This window comes from Netta rufina (assembly GCF_964035555.1).
Source record: "Netta rufina genome assembly, chromosome: 13".
Taxonomy (NCBI): domain Eukaryota; kingdom Metazoa; phylum Chordata; class Aves; order Anseriformes; family Anatidae; genus Netta; species Netta rufina.
Window position 1 is genome coordinate 5,151,204 of NC_140136.1, and position 15,206 is coordinate 5,166,409.

The 15,206-nt window shown below is 40.9% G+C and overlaps 1 protein-coding gene across 4 annotated transcripts; it reads right to left on the bottom strand.

Moving 5' to 3' along the window:
* Positions 1-190: 190 nt before the first annotated feature.
* On the bottom strand, positions 191-14,896 carry ATMIN (ATM interactor). Of its 4 annotated transcripts, XM_084294698.1 has the most exons (7): positions 14,752-14,896; positions 10,298-10,423; positions 9,223-9,422; positions 6,305-8,277; positions 6,013-6,091; positions 3,267-3,304; positions 191-1,099 (listed from the first exon to the last, which is right to left on the bottom strand). In XM_084294698.1, exons 1-4 carry the CDS (start codon positions 14,779-14,781, stop codon positions 6,447-6,449), a joined length of 2,187 nt encoding a protein of 728 aa, XP_084150824.1. In that variant the 5' UTR covers positions 14,782-14,896; the 3' UTR covers positions 191-1,099; positions 3,267-3,304; positions 6,013-6,091; positions 6,305-6,446. The 4 variants fall into 4 exon arrangements, with proteins under 4 accessions (XP_084150824.1, XP_084150825.1, XP_084150823.1 ...); XM_084294699.1 differs by lacking the exon at positions 6,013-6,091; XM_084294697.1 differs by having other exon boundaries at positions 191-3,304.
* Between the last annotated feature and the right edge of the window lie 310 nt (positions 14,897-15,206).

A 15,206-nucleotide genomic window follows, 5' to 3' on the forward strand; every position in this document is an offset into this window, starting at 1 on the left:
GCTATAAGATCACTGTAAGTTACAAAACCTCTACAAATCCAAAAGATACCCAGCTTTCAAGAGGTAAGATGTTAAGGAGGAATGGGTGGTACTTCCTAACAGGCACTGTATGCCCTGCCCAGGCCTCTAGAGGAGATCACAGCCATTACAACAGAAGACAATAATTGGTTGAAGTTAACTTTATTCCAAAATATGTATAATTTACAGGACTAAATAAGTGCTTCATTTGTGAACAAAATGTTTCAATACTTGTGAATAACTTACTAGTAGCTTTGTGTAACACTTCAGTTTCCAACATCAGGAAATATGAAACAGTATTTTGGCACAGGATTTTCTCTGCATGCATTAATATACTTAAATGTTTCACAACTGTTAGGACAACATTCCTTCTTTGGGATTGTCACTTGAAAAACAGGTATAGGAAATGAAAACTTGCTTTTCTCTGCTTGTTGCAAGTTTGTTGGCTTACATAGCAAGAATCATACATCAACATCCTTTGAAAACTAAACTTGTCCACTAGATCAAAATCCCACCAGTGATGAGAAAACACATTTTAAGGTCATTTTCCAGACGTATTAACTCACACATGCTTTGGGAAAGGCTCACCCGTGAGACTTATTACTCATCCATTCCAAATAGTTACAAGTTTAAATTAGATCATAATCAAATCTTGAGTTCTGTAAGCTGCAAATAAAGGCTATTTTTCATATCTAGCTTTATTTTTATCATAGATGTACTTGCAAATATCTGTAAAATAGAATATTATCAGTCTAGCTCTGCATGCGAGTGCTTGAAGCATGCATGTAAAGCATTACTTGTTGTAAAATGGATGCTGCACGGTTTACATCATCACAAGCCATCTATTATATTCCATCGCTAGTTATGTTGAAGATACTCCTGAAAAGCCAGTATATGAAAAAGAATCAGATGTAAAGGATTTTTGTTGTTTGACTAGAGATCAGCAGCTCCTTTGGGAATTTCCACTGTTTCAGGCTGTCGGATTACATTTTTGATGAAGCAGAAGAGTCGCACATGAGACAAACAAAACATCACCCTGACTGCGAGGCAATGCAGAGTTGAACGACGTAGTTCCTCGATGCTGTTCATTGCATAGCAATGGCAATTGAAACAAGAAAATGCAATCATGCTCTAAGCAGCAAATCCTTCTAGCACTCATTTTGATTCACATCAACCGTGAAAACAAACAAAAAAGACAGTAACAAAAGGAACAGAAGATGCAGGTCTGCACCATGCATGGAAGCAGCTTGCTACCACTGAGCAACCCTATCCTCATAGTGTTCATACGAAATCATCAACGGAGGTCTGTTTACAGTAGATCTATTCTATTAGGAACTCAAGTATAGCAGCACCTTAAAACAAACATGAATGAAAATGCTTGCAAGGCCCACAGCATTAAAAACATTTTGGTGTGAATGTATTTGGAAGAGTAAGTTGTACATTAAGGTCATGTTTAAAAAAAAAAAAAAAAACACAAAACATTTCAAAAATAACTTAGAGGAAGCTATCTATACAACCTTCATGATAAAGGCAAGTAAGTTTGATTCACCTATGAACTGTCACTTCAGTAACAGATACTATTTTGCAAGTTGAGCACCTTACGTTGATTCACTGGGTATTTTATTGGTTTTACTTATGCCATATTTGAAAAAGTTATTTAAAAACAAACAAGAAACCCTCAAGATCTCTAAGATCAATGCATACATCTCTTTTCCAAGCCTCACAGAAAGATCAATTTACATCTGACCAAACATGTGAGCATGTTACCAGGATAAAGATTTCAAACAGTGGAAGGTCGTCACCTTTCTTTGTTCTGTTGCCTCTACACTCTCAGGGTACGTATGGCTAACAGGGAAATTTAACCTTTTGTTTTCAACAGAAAACATGACTGAGAGCGTGCCCTGGAATAAAATTTTGAAAGGAGTGTTAATTACATACATGTTACAGGCGCTGACATGGTTAACAAGACAAGGTCTCCGAAGGCTGTCTTTACAGCTTTAAGTTAAATAGCTGCATGTATTACTATTACTATTATTTTACGATTTCATATTATTTGGAAGTGAGAAGTTTCTAGACACAAAAAGCTTTGCATAGCTAAGAACATGTGTAATTAATAAACTCTGACTTTAAACTAGCGTTGTCTTTTAAGCTGACATGAAGAGCTAGGGGTAAGATTCGCTCCCTACTCAGAGCAGAAGCAAGTATTTACAAGTGTGTTAGGGGAAATAGATGTAACCCTAACTCCTAAAGCAGAAGCAGCTTATCTACTCTCATACAAGCTTTCAGCATCAAATGACAAAAAAACAACAAAAACAACACACAAACAAACATGGAAGGCAACAAGACAAGACTTATGTTTTGGCTGCTTTGTGCTTCTCATAGAATTCATGTCCCAAATTTGCTTATGTTTCATTTCTGATTTTTTATATGCCTTGAAAGTGGGATGTATTTAACTTTTATAAGTCAGTGTTCTCTCAGAAGCCAAAAATTTCAAGCAGAACCACTCAGTTTTGCCTACATGTGTACACAATTCTATTAAACAGCACAAAACTATGTTCTGCTAAAACATATCTGTGACTTACGAGTATCTCCAGCTATCTGAAGAAGTGCAAGACACTGTTATGTTTATTTTGAAATTGCTTGGAACAAGTTGGATCCATTAGACAGCACAGCTAACAAACACACCTTTTCTGACCAGGACTACAATGTTCTGTTAAGAATCAGTGAGGCTGAAATTACAGTAAACTGAATGCAAGATGAAAGTTTTTTTTCTGTTAAACTGATGATCCAGAAGTCCTGTGAAGTCTTTGGAAATAGTGTTACCACTAGTCATTTGTCAGGCTCTATGGGCATTTGCACTTGTTTTCTGAAGCTCTGACTATCCTTCCCAGAGACAGAAGACTGAACTTGCAGAAGCAGCAGTTGATACACAACGGTAAATCTCAGGCTAACTTTCTCCTTAAAAAATAAAGAAAAGCTCAAGCCAAACTACCAAACTAGTGACTAATTCAGTTTTAGAGTAGTATTACACAGACATCCAGATTGAGATCCAGTAATTGCAGCATAACTTAATTAAGCAGGAAATGCGAAGAGTAAGCACAAGTAATATTAGTATCACTTCCAGATAAAAATTTGTGCTCAGAGGCTGTGGAGAATCTGATGTTACTTTCTGCATAGCGGTTCAAATGGCAGTAGAGGATACAAGAGAGAATTAGCAAAATAGAAAGTTGCTACTGATCAATACTTACAACAGAAACAGTGCCTCGAAAATCAAATCAGAGACAAACTGCAGAAAAAGGGAGATAAGTATCATTTCAGTACTACCAAGAAATAGTTCTGATTGAAATTTATTTTGAAAACAATGGCCAAAACAGAAAATTAACCATTTAAACGAATCTGTTTAATTTTTAAGAGTAAGTAGTATTGATCACGATTTTTTTCGGATCAGGTTTCAACAGGTTTCCTGAGGGATTCAGGAACTCTGAACAGTCTGTTGTAGTCTTTGTATTTGCACAAAAATACTTAATGTATCCAAAATAAGGGATGTATACCACTAACATAGGATCCAAACTTCTTTCTTTTATGGGGAACCAAACTTCTGAAAAAAATACATTAATTTAGGGAAGCAGCTCACCGACAAAAGACAATGCGTGTGCATTTAGTGATTTTTTTAATACTTCCAATAAGTAACTTCACGTTGTAGTATTGTGCTCAGCTAATTAAAGTTCAAACTTTTAAACTGATGAGGAAAGGAAATGGTATTTGCACGTTCTAACAGAACACACTTATAAATACTTTTAATTACAAAACACAATAAATGAGTAACAGCTGTATTGTAAGACTGTCCACACAAACCTTCCTTTTTTTTTTTTTCTCTCCTGAGAGTCACTGTTGTTAAGGGTTGGCTTACACCTTAACAACATGGTGATTCTCATTTGGATTTGTAAATTAGCTTAGAAGTCCTTGAAATGCCAGCTGGTCTCTCAGAAGGCTGAAACTCAAAGCCTTCCGTAATTCTGTTCCTCACCACTTGAGAGTTCTTCTCTTGCAGAAACAGACCAGCTTGCTATATTCAGAGGTAACAGTTTCTCACTTCTGCCTTCCACAGCTGTGAGAAATAGTTTTCCCCAACTCTCAATTCCCTTTATCTCAGTAATCTAGGAATCAGATTCATAGCAGCTTGTGTCACTCTAGACAACTCACACACTGACAATGGAGAAGCCTCTGCAAGCAGAAGCGTTCTCTGGTATTCCAGCCGGGGGAAGAAAGGAGAAGAAAAAACATTTTTAAAGCCCAAAGATGTAACACGAGTAGATAAACACTGCAATGCAATAAATTAACTCAATTTTGTCATTCACCTTATTTCTCAAAGTAGGTAGGCAAACAGAAATCGGTCACAACTTACAAAATAAAGAATTACAAGCTATGTCTTCCTTTTCCAGTATATCCCACCCTCAAGATTAGAACTCTAGACCTTGTGAGAACTGGTGGGACTTCCCCTAAAGCAAAATTGCTGTACTCCTGAGGGAGAGTACAAGATTTATTTATGCAGTTTCTTCAGCCAGCTCCTGAAAGTGTCTGAACACCCACCTAGAAGTGCTGAAAAACTAAAAAGGCAACGCATTCGTGGTTTCAGGCCTTTTTTTTTTTTCCCTCTCCTCAGGAGGAAAATGAAAGTTTCAGGGTTGAGGAGATTATCTCCAGCATCAATTGAGATACTTAGTAGTGTGTTGACTTAACCATGGCAATTTAAAGAGTAGTGGGAAGAGAGAATAAAATGGAAAGGTATTGCTCATTTTCAACAAAACAAGCTAGCTGCATTGGATGAGTAACTGAACTCCCACATCCTTCAGCTGAGGATAAGGAGCTGCACAAAGTGTAGTGAGCCTTCAAAAACTAAGGCTTGGACAAACATCTACTGGAGGGCTGCCTAGTAAATACACAGCCAATAGCTCTCCTCTCATAATAGAGGAGTAAAATCTATTACAGGCCCAGGAATTTGACACAAAGATATTTTGCTTTTCATTTAAGGTAACAGAAACTAAAACCTGCCCAGGACAAAACCAGAGGCCTACATTTCGCAGGTATTGTAAGAAGACAAAAATCAGTTAAGGCCGAATTCCAGCATACATTCACAACTGGCTTACATTTTTCATGTAAATGCATCTACTGCAAGTATGGTACCAGGGGTAAACTAAACGTAAAATTGAGGGGTGACATATTTCTCTTTGACAAATCAGTCTGAGTTTTTGATTACACTCAGCAAACCCTCCAAAAGCAGCAGGCACCATGAGCTGCAGATCAATGTGCAAAAGGAAAACACACCTCTTCCAAAGGGCTTTGGTGAGCTGATCTGGCAGCTCTGTTGTACAGAGCTCAGGCTGCTTTGTTTCTGGAAGCAGAAGTCCGAAGTCCAAAACCAGGAAAGTAGGTGCAGGAGTATCTTAGAGAATTTAATTTCTCACCTTTAAAGGTTTCTGTTAAGGTAATGGAAATATAAACCCTTATAACATTTCCCAGCTTGTATCTTGGTAGAGGCTAGGGGAACTTCAGCAAAAACAAATTATTCCAGTTTTTGAGGCACAAGCATTATAACATTTGCATCTAACACTCAGCAATAATTTAAGCAGATCTCTCCTGAAGACTCTAAAAATATTTTAAGTCCCATTTATTACACTAGCTAAAAGGACAACATATTGTTCTCTGTAATTATGTATTCTAAGTTATTTTCCTACCATTCAAAGGGCATCAGTGCCACCTGGGGGAAAAAACCTACTGCTTTCTACATTTTTTCTTTTAAAAAAACTCAATGTTCAATAATTCAAGAGTCTACATGTATCTAAACCTGTTGGACAGGTGTTTGGAAAATATTGACTTATACAGGAGAGAAAACTGTGAAGGCATAAAGTAAAAGACAACAATACAGCTTATTATGTCCATGCCAGATTTAAAATACAAGCTACTAAAAAAAAAAAGTAAACAGAAGTAGCTTACACTAAGAGAATCCTCCCCCGTAAGTTCAGGGAAGCATCTGAATTGGACAGGTCAGGTTTTGGTCCAGCACAACGGAACCCTATATATAAGCCAGAAATAGATATATATGGGACACCTTGGAAAGTTCTTCCATTTAAGTGAAGCAGTATCAGCTTTGTAAAGAAGTCTGAGCAAAAAACATAGGCACCACAAACTTTTGTTTAAGGTTCAACCATACATTAATGTTCTGCCCTCCCCCAGCCCTCTTTACGCACACACGGTGTATGTTGAAGTTACATACTCAATGAAGTACCTTCAGCACGAGAAGTCTCTTAGGCCAACTGCACGCAGTAACTACATTCAACAATGCAAAATGGGTGACTTGGTCAATCTCTCTCTCTCCCACCCCAATAATTTAATTTCAAACCACACAAAACAGTTTTGTGACACAGTACTCAATGGCTGGGCTTGTCAGAGCTCTGAAACAAGGAGCACAGCTCTTCACAGGTCTGTGTTTCTACCGAACTGAACTGGGACTCCATTGTATTCCAGGCTAAGTCAGCCAGAAGAAAGTCATCCATTGCTGTCTGTGTCTCGTTGCTGGTAAGGAATAAATTCCCCAGATTCTCAAAGCAGCTGTCCATAGTCTGTGTTTCAGCACTACTGAGCTGGACTTTGCTTTCTATGCTCTGACTAGGTATGTTTTTAGTGGCAGGATACACTTCTGTCTGGGTTTCTGTATCCGATGAGTCAGTACTCATGGAGAAACTAGACTGCTTCAGAATGCTTCCTAAAGGCAGGTGGGTATTACTGTCCAAGAAGAAATTCAAGTCTGTCTGTGTCTGCGTGTCAAACATCTCCAAACCTAAGAAGTTAGAATTCCCTCTGCAGCTATACGATTGAGTGGCACTATCTGAAAATAAGAAATCAGTCTGAGTTTCAATGTCCAGCGACTCCAAAACTGGCTCAGAGTTTAGGGTACCAAGCTCGCTCTCTTCAGTCTGAGTTTGGATATTGGATGCTGAAAAGAACTCCTCAATGTCAAAATCTATTCCTGTGCTCTGTGATGGACCAGATGGCAGATGTGTGTCAGCATTAGAGCTAGTCTCGGACAAAAGGCCACGATTATCCAGGGTCTGGCCAGACATGTTTCCTGAAAAGATATTTTCCAGATCACTTAGCAAGTCCATTGTCTGCGTTTGATTATCCATCGTATTTTGAGGTGGAAGTATATTAGTCTGGGTATTAAAGCCGATAAGGGATTCAGACTTGACTGTATCTTGATTGAGGCTCTTGCAATTACTCCTCTGCAGCAAGGCTTGATCAATATTTGCAGTCATTAAGTTGTTTTCTGGAAGCTCAATCTGAGTAGAAACATTGTATGATGAATGAACGTTGTCAAAGATGTCACTGCACATGACAGCCTGGTCCATTTGCACCCTTCCATCAATGGAGTCCTGTGTTCTACTGGTTTGGGTCTCTCTAGAAATGCCACATGTAGGGAAACAAGCCTGACTGAAATCATCAGTCTGAGCAGCTATGGATGAAGTCAGTTTGGAAGCAGGCAGCAGCGTCTGCGTTTGTACACTGATGGGTAGTGAAACCTGTGAACTAAATGACAGATCTGTCTGAGAGCAAGAAGACACAGAAGAATCGGGAGTCCAGGCTGCAGCCGGCACAAAGTTCTGTGAAATATAAGATAAGTCAGTCTGTACATTTATTGAAGAAATGTTACTCTTATGACAAACATTCCCCGGTTCTTGACCTGGGCTATTTGGTGCAACCTTGTCCAAGTCAACTTGCACACCAGTGCTTACTGGTTCCTTATCACCAGAATTTGTTACTTTTGAGACAGGCATAGTGTCTTTAAATACAAGAGTTTCTGCCTCCAGTGCTGGAATCAGAATTCCTACAGACTGAGGCAATAAGTGAACGGTACTTAAAACTGAACCTTGATTATCAACAGCCACTACAACAGGTTTGACAGAAGAATCTGTTGCAGACACATACACAGGCAAGTGAGCGAGCTGCATCACTGGAAGTTTAACCAAAGCCACCTTGGGCTTTGGCAAAAGCATCTTCGGTGTACATTTTGGCTGTACTTGCTTCGTGAGGTTAGAATTGCAGGAACCTTCAAAAGAGGCCACTAGTTTCACTTCAGATGACTCCAATTCCTGAGTGCCAGGATTACTATTATGTGTATCGATGAGTGCTTTATTTGCTTTCTCTGCCAACTGCTGATTATGTACGGAGGTTTCCATTTTCCTTTTCTTACTAGGAGGATCCCTGTGAATACGAGATCAATAATTTATATTCTCTTCAAGCATAAAACATCTGCCTTCCATGTTTTGAGTCAAGACATTGAAAACAAACTCAGGTCCCAGAGGAGGCTGGAGATGACAGGACAACCAATCCTGATTAACATACCAAAAAATCTCCATGCACCTTAGTGTTGTAAAATTTCATTCCTTACTCTCCCATTTATGAAAAAAAAAATACATTTTTTATGAAGACCTATGTTCTAAAAGGAGGTTGAGAAGCTTTTTTCCCCTTTGTATGTTAAGCACTCTGATTTGAAGATGTTTACTCTGTTATTTTGATGTGAACTCAGACTGAGTATTGATGAAACAGAGTTTATAAAATTAGCACACAGGTAAAGGTCTCTCATGGAAACAGGATACAATTAGCACTCCCTCACACAAAATTTTGCAGCAGTTCAATCTCCAAGGAATACAGGCAAGGCCTCAGGAAACAGATTGTCCTTTATGAAATATACATACACACTTTAAGACAACTATAAATCAAAATATGTATATATAGGCTTTTTTTTTTTTTTTTTTTTTTTTTAAAGAATCCACTAAAACTTGCAAGGGTGACTAGACTATACAGGAAAAACTCAACTGCATTGCACACCAGTTACCAGCTGTAAACATTTCCAAATCATCTCTACTTTCACGGAACTGTAAAAGCACTTCCAACAAGTGTTAGCAGTAACTCACTGTTTTATATACAATGAAAACTGAAAATTGATCTTATTGATTAGACAATCATCACTGCCTGAAACAAAACAAACTGCTAAAAGCAACAAAACAAAGAAACTGCTGGATAGTTAAAACAATGTGAGCCAATCTCAAAAGTAATCAACAGAAAGGAGACAAAAAGACAGTATATGGGACACCGAGGACTCAGGGATGAATACAAATAGCATGAGTTTAATTGATTCACTTTTACCTGTGCTCTGCAGGAATTTCGTGGCCAGTTCTGTAAATATGAGACAGTAATGCTGGCCTGCTGGCATACGGGCACCCGCAAGTACACCGGAAAGTCTTGCCACAGTCCTCTATGTGCCGTTTCAAATACCATTCTGTACCGTAGGAGTTACTACATTTATCACATTTGTGCTTCTTTTCAGCATGCATCTTCATAAAGTGCTACAATACACAATGAAAAGCAAACATTAGCCTTCAGGTAAGCTAAAGATGAATTAGAGGAAACATTAATATTTACATTTTTACTTTATTTTTTAAATAGTACTGAAGAGTAGAATTAGAATCTTTCGAGTCCCATTAGGAAGACTTACAAGCTTCAAGAATTCAACAGAAACCATTAAAGTTTGCAAATCTTGTACTACGTGCATCTTACAATACATACTACCTTCAAGTTAAGAAAACTTGGGATTGAATAGAAAAGTTTCCTTGCCCAAGCTGGAGTACAGGTGACTAGTGAAATGTAACAATTAACAAGTTTTTATTTGCATGTATGCTGTGTATACACAAAAATCATCCTATTTTCAGCTAAGCTGTGAGAATGGTCTCTTGGGAGGTGCCCGATCATATTAGCTCTTTATCAGCAGCTTTCATCACTTCAAAATGCAGATAAAAATGTATGTGCCCTAATGCCACTGGAATTTTCTTACTGACATTAATGAACTACAGATGAATCTTGCCAAAGAGTGTGGCAAGTACATGTTGTAACATGGAGACACTCCTGAGGATCTACAGCTGAGCAAAGAGTTTCAAGTCAAACAAGTCAACTTCAGAGCAAACATCAGAACTTTTCATTTATGGCACCAAGTGCCAGATACCCATTCTCCTAGGAACCAGGCTACCACAGGTGACCAGAGAAGAGTGGGGTTTTTAATCCCACACAATGAAACAAGTCACGTAGAACTCTACCCATGTAGAGTTTCTGCATATACTTATATATGCTGGGTGCTCGTATCCAAATGCAAAAGCATACACTCTCTGGAGACGAGATGGTCAGTATCAAAACAATATAAGAATAATACTTTAGGAAAAAGAATTACCTGTTTCACAAGAGAAAATTGGGAAAATGGTCTGTTTGGTCCTCTAGGGCAGCCTTCGATAGGACAGCAGTAGAATTTCTGTGGAGTTTTCAACCCTTTCCTTATGGGTGCATTAAATTTTCCATCCTGAAAAAGAATAAATTGACAACAATTCTATAGGTCTGCATACTAAAGGCACTACCCAGGATATACATCAACTTAATTAGTTTATGCAGTGGAAAGTTCTAACAGAATTTTCCCCCTATGTGGATGCTACCTTGCAAATTTACCAGAAATACATCAGAATTACCAAGTGAAATCACAACAAGCTCTACAGAGCGCTGGTACTGTACTGTTCTACTTCTACCAAGATATTTGCTTGAGGTTGCAAGTTATACCCATCTTTTGTGCTATTTGAGCCAAAAAACTTTCCCTACAGGTACTACACTACACTGCCAATTCAATGTGGTTTTATTTGTGTGTAGCACAGTCTACTTGAAGCTCTGTTAAAATAAGCCATATATTGTATAACAGCTTTCTGACACTAGAATTTTGCTGGCACTATTTAGAGTTGACCTGAAGAATGAAGAAATGAAGAATGCAAGTACACACTGCCACTTAATCCAGATCATAAACCAAAATTCACTTATTCTATGAAACTTGTAACTGGTATGCTAATTCTGAACCTCCAAATATGAAGCAACTGATACACCCGTGTATTCCAATACTATATATAATATACCTCACTGACTTTATCATATGCATAAAACATAAGGACATAACTGACCCAAAAAGGACCTCAAAAATACATATACAAAGGCCACGCTGATGGGATTATCCGGATTGCTCAACAAAGAATCAATCCTATTGAGGACACAGCCCTGGAAACCAGGCAAGACACATCCCTCTAGACATAACCTAACTGGAAGAGTCTCAGTAGAAGCATCAAACAAGTGTCCTAGCAAAAAAAAATAAAAATAAAAGCAAACAATTAGCAAAAAACTGATGCTCTGAGTAGCTGAGAGTCTCTTTACACCATGAGACTGAGTAGAGGCCGACCAAGTCCCCAGAGCTAGTTAAAGCAGGCCAGCAGGCCATGATACATCTCCACGATCATTATTCAGGTGCGAGTTACTGGAGCATGCCCTAATTGAGCTCTGTGTCTGCTTTTCCTCAGTGAGATAACAATCGGAGCACACACGGGAAGTGTTGAAATGTTGATTTTGTACCACCGACTCCCTAACTATGTTCTCTGGGCAGATCTCCAGCTGCTCCTGCTCGCACAGGTATAGACCATCCGCAAGGAATCCATGTCATGCAGCAGCAGGATCAGGTGAAGTAAACATGGAGTACTCACAACAGCTGCCAGAGCAGAGGGCTCACTGCTTCACCTGCTCTTCTTACCCAGCTACAGCCATAACCCAACAGCTCTGGGTGCTGAGCAACTGGAAGCTCGTTATTGAAGCATTGACTTCACCTGCACTTCAGGAATATCACGAATTAGTGGGACACCAAGATTCTATTTCAGCTGAATCTAAGATACCTGAAATGTCACTTACACTTCCACATGCTCAACATTGCTACGAGTTCATTTGGATTAATGACTTACTGTACTCAAGAAAGGAAAGTTTATAGAGTCTCTTGATCAAAATGATCAGCTGCCAGTTCACACAGGCACAAAAACCCAGCAGCAGATGAACTCTCTAAAAACTGAGTTTTCATGTAATGTTTTAATATTTTAAGCATTTTCTGTATGTGCAGCAGCTTTTCCCATGGATGAGCCTTTCACAAACAGGCAGGTTTTTATCTCTGCTGAGTAATTCCTGTGAAATTTAGTTGTTCCAGCCACACTGCCTGCAATTACTCTTGTTAACCCCAGATTTACCCAGAAACAATTTTACCAGATGCAAGCCAAAGTATACAGGAGGAATAAAAGGTTTACCTTTAATTCAAAACTACATTTGGTCTCTCCTGCTGCTGATGAAATCACCAAGCTCAGTAAGCAGCAATTTGAGTTGCTTAGAAGTGTGTTATATTTAACGTTACAGTTCAGTAAATAACACAGCAATATGTTCAGGCACTTAGCAGGTAAACCGGTGTCAGATTTTTAAAAACTACCCAATACTAACACAGAGAGTAAAGCCAAGCGTTTAAAGGCCATGTAGACACAAGTGATGCATTTCTTCAGTAAAGAGAAGGGCATTTAGCCTTACTATTAAAACCTAGTGTGGTAGTGTAACATTTGCATTTGGGTAACTGACCCAAAGCTTAAGCTGCCCTCTCCAGTCCACCACTGGCCAGTCTGCTTGCTATCACTGCAACCCACAGAACGCTCTCCTTCGCATCAATTCCTCTAGCTGCATTTTTAAAGCACACAGATGTCTTCCCCTTCTCTCCCTACAATAATATAGACAAAAGACAGAACGATTCAAAAACTTTTCAAGCCTAATACATTAAAGTCCAGCTTCTAGCCATTGTCCTCATCTGTTCACTGGCTTACTTAAGCTAAGGAGCCAGAAAACAAACAGTTAGGAATCAACACTTCATCATATCTTCTTCTTTGTTAGGCCAAACAAACCAAATTCTTCTAATTTCCCTTTGTCAGACACCCTTGCCATTCATCATCCTTAGCTGCTCTTTTCTACACCTCTCTGGGGTTTGTTTTAGCTTATTTGAATCAGATTCCTGCCTGGCAGCAGAGACAGAGGATGTCCTTCTGAAACATTTCAGGCTTGTCCTTCTCACAGCAGCATTTCCCTAAAGGCTCCTATGCCTGTGACCAGGTAATTCGTGTGTTTCCCATTTCAGTTACATCTGTTACAAATGAGGACTGGTCAATTCTGTTATTAGTTCACAGGACTAGGACCTTTCACATGGTCATCTTGCTTTCTTACATAAATGTCATCTGCTGCAGTCGCAATACCTCATCGTTTTTGTTATTGCAAGATCTTATTGGTACTAACTCTACTAATGACAATTAACCACGTCAACCTTCAGCACTCTGACATCCTCTTCTTCCCCAGCACTTCCTTACTAGCTCATTTGCTAAGCCCTATTTTCACTAATACCTTGTGTATCACTGACAAATATAACTACCACATTCTTTACTCTTGGCAAGCAGGTCTTCCCTAAACTGTACTTGGTGTCTGCTGCACATGCTCAGAGTACGAGCTCAAAACTTAAAGGACTTCTGCTGAACCTGAACGACTGCTTCCTTTGTGCCTCTGCTCATACTTACATGCAAGACACAATGAATAAATAAGACAAACATTGTCAGCGAATATCACATTTCTACTGTCTTTTTCCCCACCACTTTCAAGTGGAAACTGAAATAGTAAAATTGACAGCAAACATTACTGAGGAAATCTGATGTGAATATGGAAATAGAGCGACTGCAGAGAGGAGATTGCAAGAGTCCTTGAGACTATCTCATTTTGTTATCATGAGCTCAAACACATTGTTGACGCTAGTTTGCCATTTCACTACACAAATGTTTGTTGTTTACAGGCCATGGCTGCATTTTCAGAAAGCAGCTGGGAATGCTTCTCTTGAAGTTGTCTGGGAACAGCATGCACCCTCACACATCCCGCATTGTCATTTGGAGAAAAATAAGGGCATCGTTATGAAATGCCCACACTCAGAAACACGCTGGCTCAGCTGGGGCCCCTGCCCTCCTCCCCGCAGACACACTGTACATGCTCTCAGCAGTACAACAGCAACGAGGGCGTTCCTCCCCAATGGCATCCATGGGGTTTTGGTGCTGTTATTCAGACATGAAAATAAATAAATAAATAAAGATCAGCCCAACTATAACACTCAGTGTTTGGATTATGGTGCTGCTGTTATTCAAGTGTTAAAAAAGTAAGTCTTAGAATCATTATGGTTGGAAAAGCCCTCCACGATCATCTGGACCAGCCATCCCCTTACTGCCAACATCACCCACAAAACCATGTCCCAGGGCAGTTATAAGAGTCAGCATTGGGATTGTGCTGCTGCTGCTACTGAGGCATTAAAAAATAAATATCGCTCTTATCGAGGCAATAAAAATAAATACGAATACAGTCAGCCCAACTGTAACACTGGGCGTTTGGGCAGTGAGGCTGACTGGTAAGGGTGGGGGCCGCGGTGTGGCAGCTGACAGGCGGGACCCCGCCTCACCGCAGGGAGGTGATGGAGGTGATAAAGGCGATAAAGGTGATCCAAGCCCCGAGCCCCTCAGGTTCGGGGGGCGGCCCCACAGCGGTTACTGAGCAGCATCCCCCCCACAGCGCTCTCACACCCCCCTCTCACACGCTTTCTCCACAAGGAGAGGATTTAAAGGAGGGGGCGGCGGCAGGACCCGGAGCCTCCCTCCCCTCCCCTTCCCCTTCCCCTTCCCCTTCCCCTTCCCCTTCTCCCCTCAGCGCCGGGCCGGGCCGTGAGGCGCTGGCGGCCCCGCTCCCCCCCTCCCCTCACCCCCCCGTGGCGGGCGGTACCTGCATGCGGTGCGCCTTGCTGAGGTGCATGCTGAGCGCGGGGCTGTTGGGCAGCACCTTGGCGCAGCCGGGCACGGTGCACAGGATGTTGGTGCGCACCTGGCACAGCTCCGTCACCGACGGCCGCACCAGCTCGCGGGCGGGAGCCGCCTCCCCCCCCACCCCTCCTCCTCCGCCAGCACCCGGCGGCAGCGCCGCCTGCCCCGGCCCCGCGCCCCGCCGCGCCGCCGCCGCCATCTTGGTGTCAGGTGCTCGGCCGGCGCTTCCGCCGCGCGGCGCCGCCCCGCCGCGACGTCACCGCCCCCTCGGTGTGACGTCACGCCCGCTGCCGTTACGTCACGCGGCTGGGGCCGAACGGGGACGATGCTGCGCCTGGGCTCGGCCGGCCCCGCTGCCTTTCTGCCCTGCCAGCCTCGTCGTGCAGTTCCTGTAATTAGTAATTAACGAGCTGCTTG

Excerpts from the sequence above, each read along its gene's own strand:
- ATMIN (XM_084294699.1), bottom strand. The coding sequence starts at position 14,781 with ATGCACCTCAGCAAGGCGCACCGCATGCAG. Across the intron at positions 10,424-14,751 it reads GCAAGGCGCACCGCATGCAG|GATGGAAAATTTAATGCACC; the intron begins GTACCGCCCGCC and ends ATTCTTTTTCAG. Across the intron at positions 8,278-9,222 it reads GAAATTCCTGCAGAGCACAG|GGATCCTCCTAGTAAGAAAA; the intron begins GTAAAAGTGAAT and ends TCGTATTCACAG.